Source organism: Leptodactylus fuscus, chromosome 1, assembly GCF_031893055.1.
Source record: "Leptodactylus fuscus isolate aLepFus1 chromosome 1, aLepFus1.hap2, whole genome shotgun sequence".
Taxonomy (NCBI): domain Eukaryota; kingdom Metazoa; phylum Chordata; class Amphibia; order Anura; family Leptodactylidae; genus Leptodactylus; species Leptodactylus fuscus.
The window spans coordinates 112,540,861-112,553,149 of record NC_134265.1 but is presented as its reverse complement, the minus strand read 5'-3'; the positions used below and the strand labels follow the sequence as shown (position 1 = coordinate 112,553,149).

The window sequence follows — 12,289 nt, the reverse complement described above, 5'->3', positions numbered from 1 at the left end:
TAAATCTGTACTCCAAAATTTGCATAGCGCTTCTTCCTTCTGTGCCCTGCTGTGTGCCCAAACAGCAGTTTATGCCAAATGTATGACACTAGTGTACCCAGGACAATGTATGTAATGTCATATGTGGGTATAAACTGATATTAGGGCACAGCCGGACACAGAAGGGTTATTTGGAGCACAGACTTAGACGGTTTGGTTTTTGGATGTCATAACACTTATGCAGAGACCCTAAAACTGCCCTTACAAAATGCAGTCACTTCTTGGGGAATTCCAGTTTACTGGCACCTCCAGCACTCTGCAAACCATGGCACCCAGAAAGTACCTCTAAACCTGTACCCCAAAAGCTAAAGTGCAGTGCTCCTTCCCTTCTGAGCCCTGCTGTGTGCCCAAGCAGCAGTTTATACCCACATATGTAATTTTTTGCCCCTCAGGATGGCCCACTTAAAGAGGATCTTTCACCAATTTGGGCACAAGCAGTTCCATATACTGCTGGAAAGCTGACAGTGCGCTGAATTCAGTGCACTGTCTGCTTTCCCAATCTGTGCCTGGGTAAAGCGCTATCAGTCCTGGTACAATAGCGCTTTACAGTCAGAAGGGCGTTTGACAGTTAACCAGGGACACCCTTCTTCCCAGAAGCGCCTATCACGCTGTAGCGTGTGAGCGGGGAGGAACTTCCTCTCCTGATAATACTCGTCTATGGACGAGCTGTGTGAGCAAAGGGAGGGGGCGTTCTTCCTCGCTCACACTCTACAGCGCAATATGCGCTGCTATGCAGAAGGGCGTCACTGGCTAACTGTCAGGAACGCCTTTCTGACTGTAAAGCGCTACGGTACCGGGACAGATTGCGCTTTACCCGGGGCACAGATCAGGAAAGCCGACAGTGCGCCAAATTCAGCGTACTGTCAGCTTTCCAGCAGTAAATAGAACTGCCTGTGCCCAATCTGATGAAAGGACCTCTTTAATAGTTTTAGGAGTGCAGGTCTCTGACAACACAAAGTGGGTGCAACGTATTGGGCATCGAAATGGCACATTTCTTTAAACATTTCAATTTTCTATTTTTGGGAAGCATTTTTAGTTTCAATCATAATACCCCTTGATACATTCCTTGACAGGTGTAGTTTCTAAAATGGGGTCACCTTTGAGGGGTTTCCATTATATTGATACTTTAGGGTCTCAGCAAATGCGATATGGCACCTCAAAACTATTCCAGCAACATCTGCCCACCAAAAGCCAAATGGCGTTCTTTCCATTCTGAGCCCCACCATGTCCCCATACAGCAGATTATGACCACGTATGGGGTATTGCCGTGTTCAGGAGAAGTTGTGTAACAAACTGTGCAGGGCTTTTAATTCTTTAACTACTTGCAAAAATTTAAAATATGGCGCTAAATGGACAATTTATTGGAAAAAAACAAAGTAATTTTTACATCCCAATGTTAATAAAAAACTGTGAAACAGCTGTGAGGTCAAAATGCTCACTCTACTCTTAGATAAAGTCTATGAGGGGTGTAGTTTCCAAAATGGGGTCACTGTTACGGGCTTTCTGCTGTATTGGTTCTCCCTCCCTGATAATACTCGTCTATGGACGAGTACTGCGAGCAGATGGAGGGGGCGTTCCTCCCGGCTCTCACAGCACAGCGCGATTGGCTGTGCTGTGAAGAAGGACGTCTCTGACTGTCAGAAACGCCCTTCTGACCATAGAAGAGCTACGGTACTGGGACCGTAAGCTCTTCACACCGGGCCCAGCTCGGGAAAGCCGACAGTGCGCTGAACTCAGGGTACTGTCAGCTTTCCGGTAGTATATAGAACTGCCTATGGGCAAAATGGTGAAAAGTCCTCTTTAAAGCATCTCAAAGTTATTGCCATTTAAAGTGTCACGTCACATTTGAAAAAAAGAGGCCCGGTCCTTAATGCACTTTTGGGCTGTGTCTCTAAGGGGTTAATTGTCTTAAACCATTTAACAGTCACCTTTTGAGCTTTATTTGTAGTCATCCTTAAGTTTAAAAAAAAAAAAAAAAACACTTCTAAAGAAGCGATAGGACAGTCTTAGAATCAATGCAGTGATGCCACACAGTTATGGCACCTAACCTATATCTTCATCAGCTGATAATTCTGGTTCTTCCACTTCTTGTAACGAACAGCTTGCTATAGATCTCTGGATGGCATCTCTCTCCTCTATAATAAAAGCATATTTTATTACCACATAACTTTTCTGCAGCAATAGAAATGTAGTCTACTTACCAGGATTTGAGCAGTTCTTCAGCAACAGTATTAGTTGCTTCCTATTGTACTGAATGAGGAATTTTTGGCAAGTACGTATTGTACCTAGAATGGAATATAATGTAAAGTTAAGAGTTTAGTGATGTAGCCCTCTGTTCCTACTGACAGCATAGCTACAAAAAAAAAAAAAAAGTTTAGATGGAATGGCAGGCAGTCATACAGCAATTTGTGGACCCCTGTTAATGAAAACTACCCCCCACCTACCTGTTTGGTATAAAATTACAAAGAGATTATTTGACAATTGACTTATTGGCTAAAGTTCCAAAAATAACTTGTAATGGATCTTTTATCTTAGAAATTGAAGAACCCACGGTCGGCAAGATACATCGCACGCACGCACACACACACACACACACACACACACACACCTCAGTGGCTCTAGATCTTTGTAATGTCTGTGGGTCAATGCTAAGGTTACTAACCTCCAATGTGTAATGTGTTGATGAAACATGCATAGCGTTGACCTCTGTTATCAAGGCTGGTGATAAATGGCAGAGACGAACCCACAAGTTGTTGAAATTCCTTACGACATCGAAGTAAGATTATGCCGGTGTAAGCATTAAGATATTTCACTGTTAAAGAAATGCAGTTTCACCTTAGGACATTCATATTAGAAGAGATGTCTAATATTTTACTTCTTTAAAGAGATCCTATCACTCAGACATGATTTTTTTTCTAAGTACCACGTCTGAATAGCTTTAAAGACTATTAGTCTCCGACCTTTCGTCGTCACCTCTGTGCCGCCGTTCACCTACAATCCCAGTTTTTCTCGGTATGCAAATTAGTTCTCTTGCAGCACTGGGCATCCCCAATGCTGCGAGAGAACTCTCTCCAGCACCACCTCCATCTTTGTCAGTAGCATCCTCTTCAGCCGGCGGTGGCTTGTAACTTCTAGGCCTTGGGCAGAGCAGACTGTGCATGCCCACAGGCCACAGGAAAATGGCCACTTACGGGGGCAACACAGTGGCTCAGTGGTTAGCACTGCAGCCTTGCAGTGCTAGAGTCCTGGGTTCGAATCCCACCAGGAACAACATCTGCAAGAAGTTTGTATGTTCTCCCCGTGTATGCATGGATTTCCTCCCATTCTACAAAGACATACTTAAAAAAAAAAAAAAAAAAAAAGCACATTGTGATCCCTATATGGGGCTCACAATCTACATTAAAAAAAAAAAAGCCTGCTTACAATACTGTGCAAGTGGCCATTTTCCTGTGGCCTGTGGGCATGCGCAGTCTGCTCCACCCGAGGCCTAGAAGTTACAAGCCACCGCCTGAAGAGGACGCTGCTGATGTAGATGGAGGCGGCACTGGGGAGAGTTCTCTCGCAGCATTGGGGACGCCCCCAGTGCTGCGAGAGAACTAATTTGCATACAGAGAAAAAAAACGGGATTGTAGGTGAACGGCGGCAAAGAGAAGACGACGAATGGTAGAAGAATAGCCTTAAAGGCTATTCCGACGTGGTACTTAGAAAAAAAAAAAATGTCTGAGTGGTAGGATTCCTTTAAAAAGTACCAGTGACCAGAAAAATGCAGTGCAGGAGACTTAGATGACTATAGCAAATAGAGATGAGGTAGTATTTCTATCAGTGACTGACCGCCTGACCTCACACAGAGATTGCTACCAATCACTGATAGGACTGACATCATAGATTCCATTGAATCAGAGATATGTTAGGGTGTCCAGGCTCTCACTATATAATATTATACACATACTCTGGCAGAGATGAAAAACTGTCTCCAGTGCTCTGGTGTTTTCTCACTGTTCTCTTCCTGAGTTCTACTGGCTGGCCTCAGCGGTCATGTGTAGCTGGGACTTCCACAACATGTCATCAATGGGCCAAGACGACTGGTCTGAACTGTGGAAAGGGGAATATAAATTCCCCTCCCCCACTGCCCCCAGCTGATTAAAACATTTAATGGGTTGTTCATTTTTGCCTGGCTGCCCCTTTAAACCAACTCACACACTTATTCCTCATCCATAGGCCAACCATACATGGTAGACATTAGATGGCTTATGATCAGTTACAAAAATACTGTAAACCACAATTTGTGATAGTAATCTTTTGTCTGCCAAAAATTATATTAGTTATTGTCCAAAAATAATGGATGGTACTTCATTCACATGATGGGGGGAGCCACTTCAGTCATGGGCTGCAGTGGTGTGCCACCGATACCCTAGCCTGTGGAGAACTGTCTTTAATGGGACAACCCTTTAAGATATAGCTAACCCCTGCCTAACCAGGATAGAGCACTCAGCTGGATATAGTGTCCATATTGCACTGTATACAGATATCATGCAGAGGCGTGGACTACTTACATGCTAAATATGTTCCTTATAACACACGTGAATACCATGGTGCCGGCAGAGTGTGGATGAAGCCCCCTCCCCTCGACTTACCGGACATGCCAAGAGTGCACGCTGCAACCCCGAAGTCCCCGTGCAGCCTGACTACAGCCTCTCTCACGTTGTGAAATACGGTGCCATGTGAGATATTCTGTTTCCAGCGCGGATCCTGCAGCACCAGCTCACACAGGAAGTATCTACCGGGAATACAAAGTTACTGCCATTCCTATAAAACTCAACATCGTACAATTACGCCGATCTTGTGAACTTACCTGTATTTGAACCGCATGTTGACGTCAAATAAACGCGCCAGACGGCACAGCTTTCACGTTTTAGTAGTAATGTTTGCATCACTTCCGGTGGAAGTGGGCCTGTTGCGGCGGCCATCTTGCTTGTGGCATGAGCGAGTCCATAGCGGTAGTTTGACTATACAATGGAGAACGATGGCTATTTATCTACTTATTTTTACTATATTGTAGGAACTATGTTTAGAGTCTTTACGACACTGATAAAAATATTAGTGAAACGTGTCATTTCGTATATGAGATTCCATCAAACTCAGAAGACGTACAGTATGCGACAATTTATTACTAAAACCTGGACAGCTGCGACTTTCCTCTTTATTTTTAGCAATAGTTGTAACTTCTAATTATTATATTTGTAAAGATTGTCATTTTTTTTTTGTCTTGCGCTTGGTTCACACTACTGTCACCTTTCTGTTGCTTTGGGGTGTCAGAGGAGAGGTGGGCCACAAAATAGTGGTAACTAGAGATGAGCCAACACTGTTCGGAGCAGCCGTTCCGAACATCACATTCCCATAGAAATGAATGGACGTAGCCGGCACGCGGAGGGGTTAAGCGACCGGCCGCCGGCAAAGTGTACGTGCCAGCTGCTTCCATTCATTTCTATGGGAGTGTGCTGTTCGGAACGGCTGATCCGAACAGTGTTCGCTCATCTCTAGTGGTAACACAAACTATAATGGAGTCCGTCAGATGTCTGTTTTAAAACTGAAACCATCAGTGCTAAAAGTTCACATTTTTTCACATCGTAGAATGTTACTACAGATAAAACATTTGCACTTCCTCAACCAAACAAGAGCAAAGTATCTTGTGTAAAAGCCTTCAAAATAGCCACAAACATATAGCTCTATTACAGGTGGCGTAAGACATAAAGGGATTCTACCATTAAAACCTTTTTTTTATGTGGATAAGGCGCTGCTTTGAAGAAGGACGTACCTGACTGACTGTCAGGCACGCCCTTCTGACTGTAAAGAGCTACGGTACCGGGACCGATAGCTCTTTACCCGGGGCACAGATCGGGAAAGCAGATAGTGCGCTGAATTCAGCGCACTGTCGGCTTTCCAGCAGTATATAGAACTGCCTGTGCCCCGGACCATGAAAGGTCCTCTTTAAGGATCATGGAGGCCACTGTGCTCTCAGGAGCCTTCAGTGCTGCAGAAATTCTTTTGTAGCCTTGGTCAGATCTGTGCCTTGCCACAATTCTGTCTCTGAGCTCCTTGGGCAGTTCCTTTGACCTCATGATTCTCATTTGCTCTGACATGCACTGTGACCTATGAGGTCTTATATAGACAGGTATGTGCCTTTCCTAATCAAGTCCAGTCAGTTTAATTAAACAATGAAGGAGCAGAACCATCTCAAGGAGGTTCAGAAGGAAATGGACAGCATGTGAGTTAAATATGAGTGTTACAGCAAAGGGTCTGAATACTTATGACCATGTGATATTTCAGGTTTTCTTTTTTTAATAAATTTGCAAAAATATCTACATTTCTGGGGGAGAGGGTTCTGTCAAGATGGGGTGCTGAGTGTACATTAAGGGCTGAGGGCAAGAGGAGGTGGATTTTGACACGGAATCCGCCTCAAAATCCGCCCCTCACAATAGAGGTCTATGTAGACCACTAGTTTTTTTTTCCGCAAGCAGAAAAAAAGAAGCGACATGACCTTTCTTCAGGCGGATTCCGCCTCAGGAAATCAATACAAGTCAATGGGAGGCGGAAAAACGGCTAGTGGTTTTTGACGCGGTTTTTGGCAAAAATCACCTCAAAAAACGCCAGGCAGTTTTTCAAGGTCCATTCACTGTGCTGGAGGAAAAAACCTGAAACCAAAAAATGCCTTAAAAAACGCTCCAAAAACCACCTCATGTTGAAGCGGATTTTTTCCTGACCAAATTCCTCGATCACCCTAACACGTGTGAACTAGCCCTAATGAGGAATAAAATGAACTTTTTTGATTTTAGAAAATAGCTGCAATGAAACAAAGAGTGATAAATTTAAAGGGGTCTGAATACTTTCCGTACCCACTGTATATCCCCACAGTTGCCCTGTCAGCAGCAGAAGGCAGGACCCCATGGTCCATTCCAGTGACTGCAGGTGGATGGGAGAGTCCTCTCAGGCATGCATGCTTCTTACACCCTGGCGATTATCTTAAGGGGCTCTATCAGCAAAATCATGCTGATAGAGCCCCACATATGCGTGAATAGCCTTTAAAAAGGCTATTCAGGCACCGCTAAAGTTATATTAAACTACCCCCCTGTTTTAAAATAATACCCTAAAAAAGAATATGATCAACTTACCCATCGTGCACGGTGGGCAGGCATTCAGGGTCCGCCGTCTTCTTCATCCACGCCTCCTCTTCCTGCGATGTCCTCGGGTCCCATCTTCCTCCGGCGCTCGCGAACTGACATTGCTAAAAAAATGGCCTGTGCGCATGCGCAGTAGCATGCTGCTTCTACTACGGCTACTGTGCATGTGCCCAGGCCATTTTTTTTTTAGCAATGTCAGTTCGCAACGCCGGAGGAAGACAAGACCCGAGGACATCGCAGGAAGAGGAGGCGTGGATGAAGAAGACGGCGGACCCTGAATGCCCGCCCACCGTGCACGATGGGTAAGTTGATCACATTCTTTTTTAGGGTATTATTTTAAAACTGAGGGGTAGTTTAATATAACTAACAATGCAGAGCCCAGCAGAAGTGTGAACCTAACCTTATACAACTCCAGCCATACTTACAGAGGCTGCAGGTACAAAGCCACTTGACTGATCAGGCGACACAGTACGCTATGGGATCTGTCATATATGTATCGTTACATAAGCAGTTTGCAGGTAGATGACTTGTCCTCAGTGAGTCAGTTTAGGCTATGTTTACACTACCGATAATGCCTGTTGCTGATATCTATCATAGGATGACAGCAATGAACATTAATAGTGGCAGAGTAACTGACACAGATGGAGCCCCCTTCTATTTCCATTGAGGCTAATGTAAACAATATGATGGACACTTTCTTCTAACATGCTTGATTTGGTAACAGAAGAAAAAGCACTTCATGCTCCACTTTTTCTTCCATCAAAAAAGTAAAAAACATGACAGAAGAAAGCTAAATGGGTAAATGCATAAAGACATGCAATGAAGTGGGTGTCATCTACATCTGCCACTTAATCGTTTACATCCCGTGACAGATATAAGCAACGGACATTAAATAACGTTGGTGTGAACCTACCCTAACATTGCAGGTTTTGTGACTTTGAGATACTTCATTGCTTAGCTGAACTGGAAACCGCCTACATGGTTAGTAAAGGGGATTTTCACAACTTTTTAAGGGTAAGTTATCAATATCAGATTGTGCATTACTATAGTGTGTGGTGCCTCCTGGAGGATGAAGCAGAGACGTCCCTGAATGGAAATAAGATACCAGGTCATAGCCTAATGCCATAAAAGGCAGCACTATACTGTTTGGGGGCCACAAAAGGGGGCAATATACTTTGTGGAAGACAGTTAAAGGGATTCTACCATTAAAACTCTTTTTTTTCTAGGTAACATGTCGGAATAGCCTTTAGAAAGGCTATTCGTCTCCTACCTTTGGAAGTGATCTCCACCGTGCTGTTCGTTCGAAATAACGGATTGTACCGGTATGCTAATTAGTTCTCTCGCAGCGATGGGGGCGTCCCCATTACTGCTCGAAAACCGACTCCAGCACCGCCTTTGTCTTCTTCTGCATCCTCCCCTTCCTTCTTCGGCTTGACGTCGGACACCTGCGTAGTACGCTCTGTTCGGCGAATTTTGCCGAACGTACTGCGCATGCCCGCGGCCATAGTGCCGACACCGCAAGTTTGCCGAACAGAGCGTACTGCGCAGGCGTCCGACGTCAAGCCGAAGAAGGAAGGGGAGGATGCAGAAGAAGACAGAGGCGGCGCTGGAGTCGGTTTTCAAGCAGCAATGGGGACGCCCCCATCGCTGCGAGAGAACTAATTAGCATACCGGTACAAACCGGTATTTCGAACGAACGGCGCGGCGGAGATCACTTCCAAAGGTAGGAGACGAATAGCCTTTCTAAAGGCTATTCTGACGTGTTACCTAGAAAAAAAAGAGTTTTAATGGTAGAATCCCTTTAAGGTGGCATCATAGTACATTAGTGGGCCAGTGAAGGGGGCTTTATACTGTGAGGACTTGATAGAATTGCTTGGGGTCCATGAAATGACTAATCCATCCCTGCTTTTGGGTCAGATTTTGAATTAAAGGTGTGAGTTATATAAATATCCAGCACAGGAGTGCAGTAGTTTTTATTCTGACCAGTGTACTACTCAGCCACTAGATGTCACTGCTATATACATTTTATAGTGAAATACGTTCTGTGGCTTCTGTCAAAGAATTCTGGTAGAGACTCCAACAGGAAGTCCCATGTTAGGATGTTAGGGTCAAATCCCCACTAGGACTCATGCATGTGTATTTATTCGAGTGAGAACACCAGATCTCAACAAGAGTGTGGAGAAGTACATTGTTATCTATTAAAATTGTGTGTTCATAAGCAGTAGCCCTAATATCTTCAATTGAAGAGAGGTGGTCTGACCACTAGGGAGTCGCAGTTGCTACTGGGCCTACAAGCCAAGGAGACCCATAGATCAGTCTCAAGACATTAGTACTGGATAAACTTCTTTGTTCTCCTTACTTTATTATGCTGTGCTTGGTTTCCTCTGAAGAGACCACACTGCTCCTCCAAACACTGCAGTCTCTTCAAACAGCTGTTCTTCAGTCGTCTTGGGTATTGAACTGATGAACTAACCTAAGGATTGGTTGTCAATTGATAAACTGAGAAACCCTGGAAAGAATTGTCATAGACTCCCTACTGAAGTATTACTGAGGCAATTGGAGTGTTCCTTTATTTTGACAGTTTAATAGCTTTATAGAGGATCTGTCACCTCTCCAGGCACATCTACTTCAATAAATACTTGTATTTCCCATTATATAACAATTCTGGAGAATCTTTTCTTAACATTGTATGGTGACATTCTCTGTTATTCTCTCTGGATATGTATAAATAAATTGAGTATATAGAGGCAAATCACAGCTAGTAGCATCCAGTTGTCAATTTATTCAAAAATGTATTGTTCAGAAAACAAGAGTACGTGAACCCTAAATTAACAGGAGTTCCACATTAATAACTTAACAAAATGTGGTCTGGGTAATATCTAAATAGCAATCATAGATAACACACAATCTGAACTAGAAAATACTTACATACACCCTCCATGTTTATTGAGCAAATAATATACTCCTCAGCATTAGAGATGAGCGAACACTAAAATGTTCGAGGTTCGAAATTCGATTCGAACAGCCGCTCACTGTTCGAGTGTTCGAATGGGTTTCGAACCCCATTATAGTCTATGGGGAACATATACTCGTTAAGGGGGAAACCCAAATCCGTGTCTGGAGGGTCACCAAGTCCACTATCACACCCCAGGAAATGATACCAACACCCTGGAATGACACTGGGACAGCAGGGGAAGCATGTCTGGGGGCATAAAAGTCACTTTATTTCATGGAAATCCCTGTCAGTTTGCGATTTTCGCAAGCTAACTTTTCCCCATAGAAATGCATTGGCCAGTGCTGATTGGCCAGAGTACGGAATTCGACCAATCAGCGCTGGCTCTGCTGGAGGAGGCGGAGTCTAAGATCGCTCCACACCAGTCTCCATTCAGGTCCGACCTTAGACTCCGCCTCCTCCGGCAGAGCCAGCGCTGATTGGCCGAAGGCTGGCCAATGCATTCCTATGCGAATGCAGAGACTTAGCAGTGCTGAGCCAGTTCTGCTCAACTACACATCTGATGCACACTCAGCTCTGCTACATCTGATGCACACTCGGCTCTGCTACATCAGATGATGTACATCTGATGTAGCAGAGCCGAGGGTGCACTAGAACCCCTGTGCAAACTCAGCTCACGCTAATAGAATGCATTGGCCAGCGCTGATTGGCCAATGCATTCTATTAGCCCGATGAAGTAGAGCTGAATGTGTGTGCTAAGCACACACATTCAGCTCTACTTCATCGGGCTAATAGAATGCATTGGCCAGCGCTGATTGGCCAGAGTACGGAATTCGACCAATCAGCGCTGGCTCTGCCGGAGGAGGCGGAGTCTAAGGTCGGACCTGAATGGGGACTGGTGTGGAGCGATCTTAGACTCCGCCTCCTCCAGCAGAGCCAGCGCTGATTGGTCGAGTTCCGTACTCTGGCCAATCAGCGCTGGCCAATGCATTCTATTAGCCCGATGAAGTAGAGCTGAATGTGTGTGCTTAGCACACACATTCAGCTCTACTTCATCGGGCTAATAGAATGCATTGGCCAATCAGCGCTGGCCAATGCATTCTATTAGTGTGAGCTGAGTTTGCACAGGGGTTCTAGTGCACCCTCGGCTCTGCTACATCAGATGTACATCATCTGATGTAGCAGAGCCGAGTGTGCATCAGATGTGTAGTTGAGCAGAACTGGCTCAGCACTGCTAAGTCTCTGCATTCGCATAGGAATGCATTGGCCAGCCTTCGGCCAATCAGCGCTGGCTCTGCCGGAGGAGGCGGAGTCTAAGGTCGGACCTGAATGGAGACTGGTGTGGAGCGATCTTAGACTCCGCCTCCTCCAGCAGAGCCAGCGCTGATTGGTCGAGTTCCGTACTCTGGCCAATCAGCGCTGTCCAATGCATTCCTATTGGAAAAAGTTTATGCCACAAAAATCACAATTACACACCCGATAGAGCCCCAAAAAGTTATTTTTAATAACATTCCTACCTAAATAAAGGTTATCCCTAGCTATCCCTGCCTGTACAGCTATCCCTTGTCTCTTAGTCACAAAGTTCACATTCTCATATGACCCGGATTTGAAATCCACTATTCGTCTAAAATGGAGGTCACCTGATTTCGGCAGCCAATGACTTTTTCCGATTTTTTTCGATGCCTCCGGTGTCGTAGTTCCTGTCCCACCTCCCCTGCGCTGTTATTGGTGCAAAAAAAGCGCCAGGGAAGGTGGGAGGGGAATCAAATTTTTTTGAAGTTTGCCACGTGATGTTCGATTCGAATCGAACACATCGAACAGCCTGATATCCGATCGAACATGTGTTCGATAGAACACTGTTCGCTCATCTCTACTCAGCATTGAAATTACAATGTTAATATTATGCAGATGATAAAATATGGAAACCGGATATTCAAAACATCTTGATTTATTCACTTCTAGTATGATCACCACATGGAGATATACATGCACTTATACATTTTGGCATGTTATGTATTAATGGCTGAGGAATCTTATAACACATTAAATGCATTTGGGAACATAATCAATTGGCTACGTTACAGCTCTTTCTTCTTGGTGTTGCAATTTCAATGTTGAG

At 44.6% G+C, this 12,289-nt stretch overlaps 1 protein-coding gene across 1 annotated transcript; it reads right to left on the bottom strand.

Moving 5' to 3' along the window:
• Nucleotides 1-1,796: 1,796 nt before the first annotated feature.
• On the bottom strand, nucleotides 1,797-4,943 carry POP5 (POP5 ribonuclease P/MRP subunit). Its single transcript, XM_075276523.1, has 5 exons — nucleotides 4,892-4,943; nucleotides 4,674-4,816; nucleotides 2,702-2,851; nucleotides 2,241-2,324; nucleotides 1,797-2,174 (listed from the first exon to the last, which is right to left on the bottom strand). The coding sequence occupies exons 1-5, from the start codon at nucleotides 4,906-4,908 to the stop codon at nucleotides 2,083-2,085; spliced, it is 486 nt and encodes a 161-aa protein (XP_075132624.1). The 5' UTR covers nucleotides 4,909-4,943; the 3' UTR covers nucleotides 1,797-2,082.
• Nucleotides 4,944-12,289: the final 7,346 nt, after the last annotated feature.

Bases quoted from the DNA above. Each gene is read 5' to 3' on its own strand.
- POP5 (XM_075276523.1), bottom strand. The intron at 2,852-4,673 runs GTAAGTCGAGGG...TTTCTTTAACAG, and splicing joins GTGCACTCTTGGCATGTCCG to TGAAATATCTTAATGCTTAC. The intron at 2,325-2,701 runs GTTAGTAACCTT...ATTCCATTCTAG, and splicing joins CAACACATTACACATTGGAG to GTACAATACGTACTTGCCAA.